Consider the following 18,908-nt stretch of genomic DNA (forward strand, 5'->3'; position numbering starts at 1 on the left):
CCAATGGCAGAAGGATTGAGAATTCAATCTATTTTCAGGCGTCATCAACAATCAACTACTGTATTATTCTGTTTGTGGCAGGAAATTGTTTTTTTTTTTTCATTAGTAGCCACCAGAGGTGAAATCGCAAGCAATGAAAGTAATGGTGAACCATGTAACACATTGACTAGGTGTCGTAAAGCTATAAAAGATTTCAGCTTTTTAGGTAAAGCATCGTATAACAGAATACATGACGTAAGTCATACCTTAATGGTGAATTTATTTATTTACATACAGTGCTGTGTGTGAGTATAGAGATCTTTATTTTCACATATACACAGCATTTATTTTCTGCCGATTACAGCGAGAACGGCAATGGTCATAGCGATGGTCCCGGCCACTCCTCCAATCACCATCCCAATAACATTTCCATGTAACCGTGTAGTCTCACAACGTTCTCCGGTGTACATGAACGCCTGGCTGGATGCACACCTACAATATAATATCAGTAAATATCTCATGCAGTAAAATAATGTACAGTATATCACAAAAGTGAGTACACCCCTCTATTATTTCTTTTCATGGGACAAAAAACTGAAGATCTGACCCTGTGATACAATGTACAGTGTCAGTGTGCAGCTTGTATAACAGTGTATATTTGGTAAATAACTAAACACACAGCCATAAATGTCTCAACTGCTGGCAACATAAGTGACTACACTCCTAAGTGAAAATGGCCAAATTGTGGCCAATTAGTAATTTTTCCTCTCCTGGGGTCATGTGATTCATTAGTGTTACAGGGTTTCAGGTGAGAATGGGGAGCAGGTGTGTTACATTTGGTGTTACCTCTCACACACTCTCTCATACTGGTCACTGGAAGCTCAGCATGGCTGCTCATGGCAAAGGATTCTCTGAGGATCTGAACAAAAGAATTGTTGCTCTACATAAAGATGGCCTAGGCTATAAGAAGATTACCACCACCCTGAACCTGAGCTGCAGCACAGTGGCCAAGACTATACAGCAGTTTAACAAGACAAGATCCACTCAGAACAGGCCTCACCATGGTCACAATTGAGTGCACGAGCTCAGCGTCATATCCAGAGGTTGTCTTTCCAAAATAGATGTATGAATGGTGCCAACATTACTTCAGAGATTACAGATGTCGGGGGTCCGCCTGTCAGTGCTCAGACCATATGCCACACACTGCATCATATTGGTCTGCATGGCTGTCATCTCAGAAGGAAGCCTCTTCTAAAGATGATGCACAAGAAAGCCACAAACATTTTACTGAAGACAACCGGACTAAAGACAAGGATTACTGGAGCCATGTCCTTTGGTTTGATAAGACCAAGATAAACTTTGGTACAGATGGTGTTAGGCTATGTGCCCATGGGCGCTCGTACCTGCGGATGTATCCGCAGGTATGAGCGCATGTTTCCCGCAGCTCCCTGCCGGCGTCCGCAGCTATTTTTAGCTGCTAGATTACAGCGGAATAGCTGCAGGGAAAATGCGGAGATTCATGCGGCTTACCTGCGGACGTCCCGGCCTCTTATCTCCATAGCGGAGAGCCGGGACATCCGCAGGTAATTCCGCATGAATAATTGACATGCAATTATACATGCGGATGCCTACATCCGCAGCATGGTCGGCAGCCACACTTTCCGCAGCGTGGACACAGCACTCCCCATGTCCCATAGGATAACATGGGGAGTGACTGTACATGCTAAAACCTGCGGATTTATCTGGAAAATCCAGAAAAATCCGCAGGTTTTCCGCGGCAAAATCCGCAGAAACAAGGTCCCGTGGGCACATAGCCTTAGTGTGTGTGGCAGCAACAAGGTGAGGAGCACAAAGACAAGTGTGTCCTGCCTACAGTTAGGCATGGTGGTGGGAGTGTCATGGTTTGGGTCTGCATGAGTGCTGCCGGCTGTGGGGAACTATAGTTCATTGAGGAAACCAACATGTACTGTGACATACTGAAGCAGAGCATGATCCCCTCCCTCTGGAAACTCGACGACAGGGCAGTATTCCAACATAATAAAGACCTTTACACACAAAAATATCCTGTGTAGTCTGATCTTGCAGTCATATACTGTACATTTCTATCTGCCCCTACTGCTTCTACACTAACAAGATGTAGGGGCAGATGTAAGGGAGGAACACATCACTGCAGGATTTGTCACCACCCCCAAGGAAGCGAATCTCTCACAGCAACAGCCCTGGGTTCTTAGTGACCCACATGGACTTTATTTTTTGAAACTTCATCTGCCATATATTGTTATTTTATTCCTATGTTACATACCCTGACCATTTCTTTCTTGTGGCATTTTTCTGCTGTTTCTATATTAGTTTTCTTTGATATTAGCATTAGTATTTATATTTAGAATGTTCCTTTTGGGATGAGGTATGTTTTCTAGGAAAACTCTATTTGAGAATGTTGTTCCATTTTTTGTTATATCGGTCCATATGTTAGCATGTTGGCTTTCAGAACATAGTGCCCACCAAAAAGGCAGGCTTCAAAGTAACGCTGCCTACGAGGGTAAAATAGGTAATAAAAAAATGTTTTAAAAATAAAAAATACAACACGTTTGAGAGCTGGACCAGTTCCTTCCTCAGATATGCTGCTCCAGCCCCGAAACGTGTTGTATATTTTTACCTATAAAACATTTTTTAGATTAACCACTTACATTTGCAGGCAGCGCTAGATTGACTCCTACTTTCTCGGTATGCACAGTGTGTTCGTCTAGCGGAATGTTTTTAAAAATATTTGGTTAATTATGTTGAATTAATAAAGATAATTATTTCTTCATAGTTTGCTTAGATCTTTTGGATATACCATTTTACTTTATGCTGAAGAACGCTCTTGTCTTTTTCTATTTTCCGGTTTGTAAGAACCACTTTTTTTGCCCCCCAAAACTGGGGATAAAATGGGGGTGCGTCTTACAAAACAGATATGGCTTACCGGGGTCATAAGAGGCAGAGTCGGTGATACTGAGGGCTTGGAGGAGCAGTAGAGCGGCTCAGGAGGGTCACAGGAGAGGCTTGGTGGTGTCCCGGCAGCAGGCGCCATTGATCTGCCAGCGGGTTACCTGGGTGTCACTGAAGTGGAGGACTAAGGACGGGATGTTGCGGAGGTGGATGGTGCATTAAGCTGACTGTGGGCTCCATTGAATCGCCCGCGGTTAACGTAATGGACTTCAAGGAAATTGACGCGGAGGCAGCGCATGCGCAGATTGACACTATGGCCCTCAAGAAAATGGACACAAAGTCCTATCTACGCATGCACCGCCTCCATTTTCTTAAAGTCCTTCTCGTCAATTGCGGACGATTCAACGGAGCCCAGAGTCAGCTCAATGGCACCCGCCCCGAGACACCCCGTCCTGTGATCCTCCACTGCAGTGACACCACTGGCAGATCAATAGCGCCCGCCACAGCGACACCACCAAGCCTGCAGTATCGCCAGCCCTCCTGAGCCACAACACCCACTCCTCTAAGCCCACAGCATCAATTTGCCTCCTGTGACCTTCCTGAGCCGTTCCACTACCGCTGCCCCCCCTGCTGAACATTGGAAATAAGACACACTATGAATATAAATTGTAGGGCATCATCAATTCAATACGAATCAACACCTTGCTATGATTTGGCTACTAAGGGGCTTGTGCCCAAAATTGATAAGCTGTAAGACACTGTTTTTTGGTTGTCTTCCACCTTTTTGGCAATAGATATAAGACCCCATGTAAGGAGATTGTATTTTCTAAAGGCCGCTTTACACAGAACGATATCGCTAGCGATCTCGTTAGCGATGTGACACGCCCAGATCGTTGCTACGATTTGCCGAGATCGCTCATCGGTTGTTTCGTAGCGGTCATACGTACCCATCTCACAAACGACGCAACATCGTTCAGCGATATATTGTTTGACCAAGGCGGTCGTGTGGACACCGTCACACAGCATTCCTCCCAACGATTCTGGCAACGGCAGAGGCGTATAATTGTCCATAGCATACACCCTGGCGTGACACCAATCAGAGTGGAGGAGGCGTGGAGCATTGCTCGTAACGACACGCCCACATCGCTGATGACGGGCGCACTAACGATGTTGTTAGTCGTTAGCAGGGTGCCAAACGTAGCAATATGTCTGCTGCGTTCGAAATGACGAACAATATTTTGAAACTGAATGACGTGTCAACAATCAACGATTTTCGCTATTTTTAAGATTGTTCGGAGTCGCTCGTGTCACACGCAATGACGTCGCTAACGACGACGGAAGTGCGTCACGAAAACCGTGACCTCGACGACATATCGTCAGATAAATCGTAGCGTGTAACGGGGCCTTAAGTTTCTAAATCTTTTCAATTCAAGAATTTTGCTTTCAGAGACATCAGCATTGAGGCCTGTACCTCTGGCGGCTATAACAATCTATGGCACGGTAAGTTTGTGTTGTTTACATGCTACATCTAAAATATATTGTACCTGCAGCTTGCTCGGCTTCCCTCCATTACACAGACTCCTCCGTTCAGACACAGGCTGTCCTCGCACTGGGCGGGCATTGGTTGGACTTTATAGTTATCCAAGGGGTTCTCCAAAGAACGCTTCTGCCTCTCATTTATCTTCTCTTCCTCTGCCAAAGTTCTCGCAGGCCGAATGGGAACTTCTGTCTTTATAAGGTGGGTGAGATCTGTGGGACAGAGTGGAATCATCCTTAGTAACATTGTCCCTCCACTACTTAGATTTCCCTTTCATTTTAGACACTATCATTTTTTACATGCCATAGATACCACCAACACTCTCCCATCACTGTGTACAAGCCAAAGATGCCACCAATAATGTGTAGAAGCCAAAGATGCCACCAATAATGTGTACAAGCCAAAGATGCCACCAATAGTGGCTGTGTAAAACCCATAGATATCACCAATAATGTGTACAAGCCAAAGATGCCACCAATAGTGGCTGTGTAAAACCCATAGATATCACCAATAGTGTGTACAACCCACAGACGTCACCAAAAGTGTGTACAAGCCTCAGATGCCACCAATAGTGTGTACAAGCCTGAGATGCCACCAATAGTGTGTACAAGCCTGAGATGCCACTAATATCGTGTACAAGCCTCAGATGCCACCAATAGTGTGTACAAGCCATAAACGCAACCAATAGTTTGTACAAGTCACAGATGTCACCAATAGTTTGTACAAGCCACAGATGTCACCAATAGTGTGTATAAGCCACAGATGTCACCAATAGTGTGTACAAGCCACAGATGTCACCAATAGTGTGTATAAGCCACAGATTTCACCAATAGTGTGTACAAGCCACAGATGTCACCAATAGTGTGTGCAAGCCACAGATGTCACCAATAGTGTGTGCAAGCCACAGATGTCACCAATAGTGTGTATAAGCCACAGATGTCACCAATAGTTTGTACAAGCCACAGATGTCACCAATAGTGTGTGCAAGCCACAGTTGCCACCAATAGTGTGTACAAGCCACAGATGTCAACAATAGTGTGTACAAGCCACTGATGTCACCAATAGTGTGTATAAGCCACAGATGTCACCAATAGTTTGTACAAGCCACAGATGTCACCAATAGTGTGTACAAGCCACTGATGTCACCAATAGTGTGTATAAGCCATAAATGTCACCACTAGTCTGTACAAGCCACAGATGTCACCAATAGTGTATACAAGCCACAGATGGTTATGAACCACTTTATTAGAAAGTGTTAATTTTGCAATTGATTGCTGTACGGAAGGTATTGCAATATGCTGTAAAACCCATGAAATGACTGCAGGAACCAGAGGACAAGATGGGCTAAAAATGACAAAAAAATAAAGATTGAGAAAAATATCAAAAAACCCCACAAACCCCATAAAAGTTTAAATTACCCTCAATTTACCATTCTTTATATAAGAAAAAAAAAAGTGTAATTGGTATGTGTGAAAGTCCAACCGTAGCCAGGATTGCTCTTTCGTCACTTTGTTGCCGTAATAAAAAGCAATTGAAATTTTATATGTCGCATAAAAATGATTTTATCATTGCAGTTTATAACTCTCCCCACAAGGATTAACTGGGTTGTCCACTACTTTAACCGATCAGACATTGGCCTATCCTAAGGAATTGGAAATTCTAAATTCACTTACATATAAATGAATTGTACAGCGCAGCGGAATATGTTGGCGCTATAGAAATAAAGATTATTATCACTGTTAAAGTAGGAGACAATCTCTTTACGCCCTCAAACCTCTCTGTTAATGGAAAAATAAATAAAAGTGATGAGTCTCTTTTTTCAGTATATTAACCCCCTTCCCATCGGGCAAATTTCCGTTTTTCGTTTTTGTTTTTTGCTCCCCTTCTTTCGAGAGCCATAACTTTTTATTGTCCATCAATCTTGCCATATGAGGGCTTATTTTCTGTGTACTTTTGAAAGAAATCATTAGTTTTACCATATAGTGTACTGGAAAATGGGGGGAAAAAAAGTCCAAGACCGGTGAAATTGCAAAAAAAGTCCAACGATTGTTTTTGGGATATTTTATTCACTGTGTTCACTATATGGTAAAACTGATGTGTCGCTATGATGCCTCACATTGGTACGAGTTCATAGACACCAAACATGTATAGGTTTACTTTTATCTAAGGGGGTTAAAAAAAATTCAGACGTTTGTCCAAAAAAAGAATTATGCTTTTGTTGCCTTTTTCCGAGACCTGTAGTGTTTCCATTATTCGGGGTCTGGGGCTCAATGATGGCTTATTTTTTGTGTTTTGAGCTGACATTTTTAATGATACCATTTTTATGTGGATGCGATGTTTTGATCACCTGTTATTGCACTTTAAAAACATTTGCAGTGACCAAAAAACATAATTTTGGCATTTGGAATTTTTTTCTCGCCACACCATGTACCAATCAGATTAATTGACTGTATGTTTTGTTAAATCGGGCATTTTTGAATGCAGCAATACCAAATATGTGTATTTTTTTTGTTTTATTTTCAATGGGGCAAATGGGGGTGGTTTGAACTTTTAGGGGGTTTTTTTCTTCATATTTTTAAAAACTTTTTTTTACATTTTTTATTTATTTTTCTAGTCTCCCTAGGGAACTTTATGGATCAGCAGTCTGATCACCTGAGCAGTTCTGTTGATCAGAGCTGCACAGCTGTGATTAGCAAAAATGCACTGTTCCTTTAAGAGCCGCCGCTCTGTGGGCTCTTACAGGAAGTTTGTCATGGTTGGATCAGGAGTTATCACATGACCACAAACTACCATGGCAAACACCGGCTTTGCATGATTGCATCACTAGGCCTGTGATGGCGTCGGGGTACAACGCGATTCCTGCCGCGGCAATTTAAATTGTGCTATCACATTTTGACAGCGCAATCTAAGTGGCAAGTTGGCGTGGGTGGATCGCGGATCCACCAGTGCCTGTTAGCCCCACACATCTGCTGTTCAAATCAGCAGACGTGCAAAGATCACCGTCAGCTCACCGCAGCAGCCAGACATGTGTGGTGATCACCGCTGGCTCACTGTAGCAGCGAGACATGTGGGGGGATCACCGCCGGCTCATTGCAGCAGCCAGACATGTGCAGTGATCACCACTTGCTCACTGTAGCAGCCAGACGTGTGCGGGGATCACCGCCGGCTCATCGCAGCAGCCACACATGCTCGGGAATCACCGCCGGCTCACCTCAGCAGCCATACATGTGCGGTGATCACTGCCGGCTCACTGCAGCAGCCGGCGGTGATTACTGCAACATGACCAATGACATACAGTACATCATCGGTCATGAAGGAGTTAAACAACAAATTAAATGGTGTCCTTCAAAACTATAGTTTATCCAACGAAAAACAAGTTCTTATATGGTTAAGTCGAAGGAAAAAAAAAAAATATTACGGCTCCTGGAAGAAGGGGAGGAAAAAGCAAAAAAATAGAGATAGAAGGAGGGGGTAAGACAAAATTTTACTTATTGGCTTGTATAGAGGCTGACGATTCTTGAACATCCTTTTTTCTATTAGTGGATATTAGATTTGTTTCTAGACACATTTACTTCTCAGATGATATAGAATAAGTTTCACATACCCTCAAATTCCACAAACACAATCAGATCATCATTTTTCAGAAAACTCCTGCGCCGTAAATTGAAGTGAGTGATGAACGTATACCAGCCGTAGTCCGCGGTCCTGAAGCAGTTGCAGGACGGGTCCCAAGTGCCAATAGTAGAAGGTCTCTCCCACCGGGAAGTGTTCGATGCTATTGAGAAGGAAAGAAGAGATGGGTTAGAGAAGACTTCTCGTTGTAGAGTGTGTATTTGGAACATTTCCATATACTGACTAAACTGCAGGGAATACTTTCCAAAAGATAATCACAAAGTGAACCTAGTAGTAAGTGTTCTCTTTCCCTGCAGAGCTCCAACAGCATTATGTAGCGCCCCTGAAGCCATCAAGAGCTACAATGTACTGCATCCTGTCAAAGATGAAGGGCCTACCCTCAGGAATCCAGAAGACCAGTGCTGGTAACACCAAAACATGTTATAATCCCTGTTTTTCCCTTCCCTAAGGACTGATGACAGACTAGGGTTGGACCTAATGGATGGCCACCTCGGGGTGGAGCCAATCCAGTCCACTAGACGACAACCAGGAGAGGAGGGGTCAGACAGTGAGTAGTCAGTAAGTGGAAGTTGAAGGAGACAGATGTAACCATACTGAAGAGAGTGTGTAACAGTGACCTGTCAGACGCAGGCGTGTGGTTTCCGAAGGAGTATGGTGGAGTACTCTCAGGACCATAGCACCGACGAGGTACAGAGCCCTAGGTCAGGCAAACGCTCCAGGCAGATCTGATAAAATCTGCACAGTGAGGGGACCATCCAGGATCTCACTGATCGTAAAGTCCGGGGCACCAGCAGTGACGGGAGAACCAGGGATCGGAACGGAACACCGACCCTACAAGGTTTAAACTGCCCCCAGACACTCCAAGCCATGGGGACCCACCAACTAGAAACAGGGGCAGGGGAAAGAAGCCACCAGATTACCACATCGGTACTGGGACGAAGGGAACCAGTGGTGAGGACGAGCCTTCCTCAGGTTTCCAGCATCACAACGCTGCGAGTAAAGAAACCAGTTACACTGCAATCCCTTGTGTGGCCTACCTTCTTTCCACGCCTAACTCCATCACCTACCCCCTGGAGCCCCGGCCCTACTTGCAGAGGGCTGCAACATCCAGGTTGCCGTTAACATCAGCCCCAGCGGTGAGAGACTGTGCAGGGGCGTCTCTAACTACCTAGCCACAGCCCACAAGTGGCATCACGACCAAAACTTTATAATTAATCCCCTGTACATAACCCCCTTCAAGCGACCACCAGGGTCACGGAATGGGGCAACGGCCACTCAGTGAACTGTCCCCGTAAATATACTACTCGGGAACAAATACCCCATAGCCCTGGGGTGAGTCAATTACACAATATACATTCACATCAATGGGATGGCTTGTACTGCAAGACAGGACGGGTCCTTCAGTGCGACACTCACACTTTGTAATCTCTGGCCAAGAGAGGAGAGTCCTGAATAGCGAACGCTCTCTATTAAAGGAGCGTCTTCGTAAATTTCTAAAAGTGCAAAATACTTGAAAAAAATAATGAACTTTGTGACTTAGCTCTTATTAAAGATTATATTCATTCTGAAGAACAGTGGGATTTTTAACATGCGATGTCCAGTCTCCTAGGCAATGAGTGCAGTGCTTAAAGCTCTTTACTTTAGAGCTTTAAAGCAGTGCTCGGAAGCTGGCCAAATCCCTGAATCCAGACACATTCAGTGAGGCTGCAAAGTTGCCTCTGCTTGCAGAATTTGAGAAACCACAGTTCTCACGAGCAGTCAACCAAGCTGCCGCAACAAACTGTCAATCAGGAGCACACCGCTCCCTGGCAAGTAGCAGGCTGGGGAGCAATGTGCTCTTGAGGAATAAACGTGAGAAAACTACTTCAATGCTTAATTAACAAATAAGGTATTAGAGAATAATACTTTTTCTAAATTGAAGAATAAAATTGTGTGAAACAAAAAAGAAAATGGAACAATTTGTAGAAACAATGCCAGGAAGCTGCTGTAAAGGCCTTAAAGTGAGAGGATATATGAAAAAGGATTCAGATGCACAGCCATTAGCTGTAAAGTTTTGGGTGCAAAATGATATAGCAGAGCTGTAGAGGTTGACGTTACGAATTAATGGAACAGGCTAGTTGTGGTAGTAGGAGGCTGACGTAAATACTACGCAAATGTTATGGTCAGAAATAAACAGAACTGACTAATAATCTTTGTATGCCCAGTTTACAGACTAAGGTATAGTTCTTATGTTTAGATAGAAAAGCTTCGCCAATTAACCAAAAAAAGGATTCTTTACTGTAACAGCAGAAGATTAGAAATGCAACCCTGACAAAAACTACATAATATCCAAGTCTCTGTATACTTTTGTAATGCACCAATACTTACAAGGTAATAACTGATCTGCTAACGTTGTGAAGCTTCGGCTATTAGACATCCTTAGACGCAAATCCGGATCTTGATCCAACAGTGTTATAATAGCCTGATGGTTTAGGACCGGCCATTGCAAGACTGCATCATCTTCCCCACTGCACATGTGGAATGATATTCCGGTGTATCCGGTGTAAGTGGATGCGTTTTGCCCATGGGGATAGAGACCAATTCCATATCTGTAGCCTTCAGGGCTAGTGAAACAAGGACTGACCAGCCGCTCTCCTTTCACGTAGTCAGTAAGGATCTGGCTGTAGTTTCTGATGGTCCACACACCGTTGGGACAGGGGAGCTCTGATAGGGTGATGTCATCGAGGAGAATACCGCCACTGGTGGTTTTATCATCACCTTGAACACCTTGGAACAAGTAGCGGAATTTGACATTTGCGTTCAGGGTGACATGCGCGATCTTCCAATTCTGGTCGTTGTCACCTGAAGTGGGACACAAATGTGATTGTTCAGACATTGGATTACACCACAGTCAACTGCACCTAAGTTATCGATCATTAAGAATACTATACCTAAAATGGTGTGGATTTTCTTTAACCTTCTAACTTCTCCGGTGCCGTCATCTAAACGGAGCCAGACGGTCAGTTTGTCCTGGGGGCTTCCATCCATCCGGTAGAAAAACTGTAGACACTGCTGTGTCCTTTTAGGATACAGAATGCGGGACTCCAGGACGGCAGTGCGGCCAATGGGTCCAGCGTTGGTATTAAAGTACATAAAATAACCCGAATCTGTTAAAAAAAAAAGTAAATAAAATACTCAGCCTCCTTGTTCTGCTGACATCAGGTCAGACCTTTGTTGATGATACAATGATGTAATATTTAGGCCCCTATAGGTAATTTAGATTAAAGGGTTAATCCCAAAGATTATTCCTGGCTGCTCAATGTTGGGGCTTCTACAGATCCCAAAAATGGAACCCTGAACCTTCCCTGTTAGAATGTAATGACATAACTGAGTACAGCACTTGGCCACCACTAACGTGACATGTCAGAACGCTAATCTTTAGATTGGTGGGGGTCTCAGTAGTCAAAGCGCCTTTTATTAAGATGGGAGTAATTCTTTAAAGCGCACCAATCACCAGGATTTTCCTATATAACCTAAAGCCAGTGCTATACTGGCACTATCAAGCTGATTCTATACATACCTTTAGTTGTCAACTAGGCTGTATAGGTTTTGAAACACAAGCAAGTAAAGTTTGTAAAATGAGCAACTTATTGAGTGGCAGCAGCTGCCAATCAGCTGATTGCTAGGGTGGGTATTCATAATGATTGCCGCCCCCCTGCCTGTCCGTCCTCCCTATGTTGGTTATGCTAATTTATTAGAGAATTCTTTTACTAGGTGGCTAGAAGGACCTGTGCTGATGTCATAACCATGTGACCAGAAGGGGCTGGGCCTCAGCCAACAGAAAAATAATGTTGCTTCCTGGTATCAACTATGTTGGCTGAGGCCCCGCCCCTTCTGGTCACATGGGTATGACATAAGCACAGGTCCTTCTAGCCATTTAGTAAAATAATTTTATATAGTAGCATAAATAACAAATAAGTGGAGGAACAACAGGCAGGTGGGCGGAAATCACTATGAATTCCCACCCCAGCTATCAGCTGATCGGCTGCTGCTGTCATTCAAAAAGCTGCTCATTTTACAAACTTTACTTGCTTGTGTTTCAAAACCTATACATCCTAGATGACAACTACGGTATGTATAGAATCAGCATGAAAGTGCCAGTATAGCACTGGCTTTAGGTTATATATGGAAATCATGGTGATTGCTGTGCTTTATAGTGTAGTCTATACATTGGGTGTAGTTTGAATCTTCTGAATTCGGCTCTAGGTTTGACCTATCATCAGAATAAACCATTTTAATAAGTGACGTTTATGAGTGAGAGAGGAGAGCTGTTGCACAGTGCGGCTGTCGCTCTGCAGGAGTCAATACTAATTTTCATCACATGGTCTCCTATTGAATTTTTCGCCTTTGGATTTCCCTACACGTTGCAATGTTTTCACGTACAGTATGGTGCGTCCATAGTCCACAAGTCTGAAGTGGTAAAGATCCATGTTCTGCATTCTTCTAATTATCTCAGCAGTAAACAAGGCAATTGAACCTTGAGATGAGCAATGAGTGAACAACGTGTTTATACCTGCTGATAAGTCAGAACATGTGGCTTTAGCATTAAGGTTGACCTCTTGGTTATGGAAGACTCAGCAGTGGGACTATCTTACCTCTGCATCGACCATTTAGCGTGTGATCGCTAAATGAACCTGAAGAACCCAACTCGTGGCTCCAGTCTGCATCATCGGTGGTTGACTGCACCATTCCACAAATGTTGATGAACTCAAAGGAGCACTGATCCAGAAGTATGAGAGGAGCGGCTGTGAAAGAAACACTGAAATCAGCTAAAACTTATAATATTCAGGAAAAATTTATCCGATAGTGGAACAGTTGTTTCATTCTAAAAAGGAGAAAAACTTTGATTTTGGTGGACCATTAATGGAGCCTACGCCTATAATTGGAAACCGCCAAATAGATGGGATTGTATCAGAAAGAGCAGTGAGGATATGGAACCCTATTGCAATGACTGTCACTAGGTAGCGTTAGACACTACTTGTATGCAGCGAATAGAGAGGTAGTCAGACAGGTCGAGATCATAAACCAGGAGGCAACGACAGTACACCGGGGCAGACAGAAACGAGGTCAGGATACAAGCCAAAGGTCAGGGTTCCAGGAGAATACTTACAAAATACAGGGAGCAGGCAGGTATGTGGTCAGGAGCAAGTCCAAGGTCGGAAGCCGGGAAGGCACAATAGAAACAGGGGAAGTCAACAACAGGGGGGTCAACAACAGTCCAGAGTCAAGAGACCAAGATCTGAACACTGAGCACCACGGGAGTCAACAGCACAACTGTAAAAAGGAAGTACGACTGGTGGCGTCCTGAGCTAACATGCTCCATAAAGAAGCAGAGCAATCATCAGGAACGAGAAGCATCTGCAAGAGCACCTCCCAGGACCAGCCATGGAACCCAGTGCTATAAACAACCAGCAGAGCGTTCATCCTTCAACATGCTCTGCACCATAAGCAATATATAACGAATCTGCAGGAGAGCATGGCAAAACAATACAGAATGTTCTGCACATAGGAATCGTGACACCTATGCCACAAAATGTTTTAATGGTTAAATCATAACATATGATCAGGAAGAGCTTGGATACCTTTATAAAAAAAAAACATACTGTATATTATAATGAGGTAACATAAACTAGACACTTGGAGAATGGATATTTATTCAGGGGGTCAATATTGGGTGAATAGTATCTGCCTAATCAGGATTTTTGCCTTCCTCCGATAGACTTGTCTAAACTATGGTGGGACTCAGTTTCATTAAACGAGACAAGTTCTGAATGGATTCTAATTAGGTATGCTGTTGGGAAAAAGATTTGCAAATTAACCTTCTTTCAGAAGGCAACAAACCCAGTGAAACCAAACGCTACCCAAACTCCCGCAACCCTCCTCTGTGCTCAATTCATCTAAGTATTTTGGTAACAAAGTAGTGACTATTGGTGGTGTGGTTACAGTATCCATCTTAAATAGGCCTTATCATCATCACCATCGTTGGCAACCCCCCCCAAAAATACCATATGTAATGGTGTCTCACAGCCTGGTTAAGACATGTCTTCTTGGTAGCCGATCGAATGGGCATTTGCTCCATATCTTCAGTTGGGTCCACTGATGGCTCTATTTAAGTTCTACCCTAAAGCAGCTTTAGTCATGTTCCCAAATTGAAAGAGAATACCCACTTTAGGAAAAAGCTTATATAATCCTTGACCCTTTTTGCAGACTGGGATGAATCTGAATTGTCAAATTGATTCCCAAAATTTTGGACAGTATTGCTAACTATGCTGATTCAGAGTGGCTGTGGAAAGGTGAAAACCACAAATGGTGGCATGATGTAAATACCACTTTGTTCTCTCCTATTATCTAACTCTCAGCTATAAAGTCATGGACATAAATAGATTATGTCTCGGTACTGGTTTGCCGGTTATACATACTGCAGTTGTACATCCTGTTCAGACGTTCCAGGTCTATGGCGGAGAAGTCAAAGCGTTGTCCAATAATATTGTTAAATGCAGGGATCTTAGCAGTGATGGTCGGGACTCCGGGGTTCTTGTTGAAGGAGTATGGACCATAGTGCATGACAGACTCGTAATCCATAAGGAGTGTTCAGATCCGTTATATAATTGTCATCATACGTGTTGAAGTTGTGCCCCATGCCTGTGAAAACATTCAACATGATACATACATGTATGAAGATCTCTACCCACAGGGTGAGGAATGGAAGGTAATAACTATACATTATAATGTTCTGCAGCAAATTGTACAAGATATGTATAATACAGATTGTAGATGATGAAGAACCTCTTTTGTAAAGGTTCTCTATTTTCCATACAGATTAGTAATGAGGGTGTCTCATGGACCCTCCGCATTACTAATCTATGGCTTAGTGGCAGCTATGGGCTCTGATTAATCCCTTATAAACCCAATTTTCACCACACCAGGGCAATTGGGATAAGTCGGGTAGAGTACTGGGTGGCTGCAGGCTGCTATTTTTAGGCTGGGGGGTGGTGCAATAAGCATGGGTCTCACCAGCCTCAGAATACCAGCCCCCAGCTGTTGACTTTATCATGTCTGGGTAACAAAATTGAGGTTGACCGCACGCTGTTTTTAAAAATGATTTTAATAATTTAAGTTAAAAAAAAGCTGCATGCAGTGCCTTTTATTTTAATACACAGCCAAGAGAGGCGCATGGCTGGGGACTGCAGCCTGTAGCATATGCTTTATCTGTGCTGGGTATCATAATATGGGTGGCCCTACACCAATTGTTTTATTTATTTATTTTACACCATGATATAGTCCCGCAGACAACGCCTGTGATTGATTGCAGTCAGACGCTGTCACACAGACTGGGGGTGCCTCTGACTGCAACCAATCACAGACGTCGGTGGGCGGGAAAAGCAGTGCATACGGAGTAGCAAAGATCAGCAGCCCAGGAAGCGAAGGAAAGGCCTCAGGAGCAGCTACATCCGCGCTGGAGCCTTGGTAAGTATGAAGCACTCACTCATTTTCTGTATTTTTCCTTTATTTTTTTTTATTTCCAGTGCCAGATCCGGATCAATATCTGGAATCTCGGGCCCAGTTCCGGCACTTATGTACCTTTGAAACCACGTGGATCCGACTTTTACAGTTCGGGTCCCCCCATCACTAGACCTGCCATAAACTGACCTTCAGTGATTTCACTCCACCAGATTTGCACGTAGTCATCTCGGTCAGTTCTTGACTGCTCGTGATAGAATCCCAGAGCGTGAAGAATCTCGTGTTCTACAATGGCTTTATGATCGCAGCCACTGTCTATGGAGAGGTTCTGACCCGTGCCGAAGTCTCCAACATAGGACCAGCAGCTTTAACAGAAAAAACAAACACTGTGTATATAAACATTATATACAGTACAGACCAAAAGTTTGGACACACCTTCTCATCTCTAGAACAACTGTTAAGAGGAGACTTTGTGCAGCAGGCCTTCATGGTAAAATAGCTGCTAGGAAACCACTGCTAAGGCAACAAGCAGAAGAGACTTATTTGGGCTAAAGAACACAAGGAATGGACATTAGACCAGTGGAAATCTGTGCTTTGGTCTGATGAGCCCAAATTTGAGATCTTTGGATCCAACCACCGTGTCTTTGTAGAAAAGGTGAACGGATGGACTCAACATGGCTGGTTCCCACCGTGAAGCATGGAGGAGGAGGTGTGATGGTGTGGGGATGCTTTGCTGGTGACACTGTTGGGGATTTATTCAAAATTGAAGGCATACTGAACCAGCATGGCTACCACAGCATCTTGCAGCGCCATGGTATTCCATCCGGTTTGCATTTATTTGGACCATCATTTATTTTTCAACAGGACAATGACCCCAAACACACCTCCAGGCTGTGTAAGGGCTATTTGACTAAGAAGGAGAGTGATGGGGTGCTACGCCAGATGACCTGGCCTCCACAGTCACCAGACCTGAACCCAATCGAGATGGTTTGGGGGTGAGCTGGACCGCAGAGTGAAGGCAAAAGGGCCAACAAGTGCTAAGCATCTCTGGGAACTCCTTCAAGACTGTTGGAAGACCATTTCCGGAGACTACCTCTTGAAGCTCATCAAGAGAATGCCAAGAGTGTGCAAAGCAGTGATCAAAGCAAAAGGTGGATACTTTGAAGAATCTAGAATATAAGACATATTTTCAGTTGTTTCACACTTTTTTAAGTATTTCATTCCACATGTTTTCATTCATAGTTTTGATGTCTTCAATGTGACTCTACAATCTACAAGTCATGAAAATAAAGAAAACTCTTTGAATGAGAAGATTTGTCCAAACGTTTGGTCTGTACTATATATTTATATATATATATATATATATATATATATATATATACCAATTAGTATATCTCATGCAAACAACATGAAAACTTCCAGTGATGCAAGAACCGGAGCACTGTGGAGGAAGCATAGAATAAAACTTCACATTTCTTTCTTCATTAAAAATACTTGTGCAGTCAGACAATTCAAAACATACTGGAGAAGAGGAAAACCGACGCGTTTTCGGTAAAGCCTTATTCATGCTTTCAACCACCATGGTCCGGTTGTTGCATCACTAGAAGTTTCCACTTTCTTTGCATTCCATATACTCCGCCAAGGTTTTTTCCGTGCGATCCACAAGGACCTGGATTTTGGTGAACTTGGTGAGCTGACACTGACTTTCGATTTAATATATCTCCTGCTTGGATATCTAGATACTCACATGTTTAATACAGAAAAAAACTAGACAAAAAAATAATACAAAATGACTTGTCAGAAAAAGAGGATACACAATTGAAAACTATGGTAAGACACACCTTGTCAAAGACAGTGGGTACGGAAAGTATTCAGACCCCTTTAGGTTTTTTCACTCTTTGCTTCATTGCAGCCATTTGGTAAATTTGAAAAAGTTTGTTTTTTCTCATTAATGTACACTCTGCACCCCATCTTGACACTCTGCACCCCATCTTCCCATTAATGAGAAAAAAAATAACTTTTTGAATTTACCAAATGGCTGTAATGAAACAAAGAGTGAAAAATTAAAGGGGTCTGAATACTCTCAATACCCACTGTAGCTAGAAAGTGACAAAATCGGGCATCAACCGGGCAACAAACGTTATAGATGTTGCTTACCTGGTTTGTGTCGCAGTAGGTACAGGGAGGTACCAAGCGAGTAGTGAAAGCTAAGGGAAGGGAAAGCCTGTGTCTAGGGAAGGGGTTAGATGGTGACCCTTGACCAAACCTACTGTTGGTCACTGGGGTCCCTCACCACCCTAGATAGGTTCCGCACCTTTGCACCGAGCTGGATACCTGACCCAAGCTATCCCTACTGCTAGACCTTAAATAGGGAAAAAGTGGGATGAGCTCTTCATCAACCCCACTAAACCCTATAGAAGACACAAGGAGGACACACAGGGGAAAAATGCATGAACTACTTATACAGAGATGAATAGGCAGGAATTCAGCAAGCTTGAGCAAAGATATTACAGATGAAAGCAAGTCACTTGCTTGCAATCAGAGCTAGAATGAACTGAATGATATCACCAGCACCAGTTCAGGGAAAATGAGAGTATTTAAGCACCAAGAGAATGCTGATAATCAGCAGCTGGATGGAAGGAGAGCTCTGCTGGGTCCTAAAGGAGAAGAGATGAAAATCCAAAAGGAAAGCTACCTATACTAATGAATACTGACAGCAGGACAATGGAAAGTCAGGGAGCATTTTGCGCAGCCAAGCGCTGTGACCTTCTATAGCCAGAAACCACATGACTGTCTGTCATTGGTAACACACCCGTGACAGTTGGGTTGTGTCAGGCGTCAGGCATAGCTCCTATGCCGGAATAGATATCAGCTGCTGCACCGCACGCTGGAATAAATCTAGCGTTAAATGCAATAGTAATGAGGGATATAAGGATAAATCAGCTGCTGGTCATATCCAATGGAGATGATAGTGATGAAAAAGAGCAGTTTTATTAATCAACGCGTTTCACTGTTGAACAAACTCTTTCCACAAATGTAATCGTGGTGATGTGAACCTCCATGCACCACGCCAGAAATGCTTTTTCAGTCAGGGACTGGAGTAACATTTCTGGAGTACAGAATGCCGGCATTTTTAAATAATTTGATGGGTGGGTGTAGCCATATCCAGTCCCGGGTACTCCCCAGTTCTCCGCTTTGCACAAAAATCTAAAAACTTTTCAAACCTTTTACACCACTTTTCTGGCATAAAAACTTTGATGAATCGGCCCCTATGAGTTTTTTTTTAAAAAGCAAGGGTTAGTTGTATATTCCATAAGTGATGCAGAGACGT

The 18,908-nt window shown here is 43.4% G+C and overlaps 1 protein-coding gene across 1 annotated transcript in view; it reads right to left on the reverse strand.

Annotated features, from left to right (window-relative positions):
- Nucleotides 1-242: 242 nt before the first annotated feature.
- MEP1A (meprin A subunit alpha) overlaps nucleotides 243-18,908 on the reverse strand; it is a 35,810-nt gene continuing 17,144 nt past the window's right edge. Inside the window, 9 exon segments of the mRNA XM_075338809.1 lie at nucleotides 243-471; nucleotides 4,452-4,656; nucleotides 8,049-8,219; nucleotides 10,445-10,918; nucleotides 11,008-11,223; nucleotides 12,712-12,861; nucleotides 14,536-14,695; nucleotides 14,697-14,758; nucleotides 15,767-15,942. Of these exon segments, the coding sequence (XP_075194924.1) occupies nucleotides 324-471; nucleotides 4,452-4,656; nucleotides 8,049-8,219; nucleotides 10,445-10,918; nucleotides 11,008-11,223; nucleotides 12,712-12,861; nucleotides 14,536-14,695; nucleotides 14,697-14,758; nucleotides 15,767-15,942 (1,762 nt within the window). The 3' untranslated portion in view covers nucleotides 243-323.

Source organism: Anomaloglossus baeobatrachus, chromosome 3 (assembly GCF_048569485.1).
Source record: "Anomaloglossus baeobatrachus isolate aAnoBae1 chromosome 3, aAnoBae1.hap1, whole genome shotgun sequence".
Taxonomy (NCBI): domain Eukaryota; kingdom Metazoa; phylum Chordata; class Amphibia; order Anura; family Aromobatidae; genus Anomaloglossus; species Anomaloglossus baeobatrachus.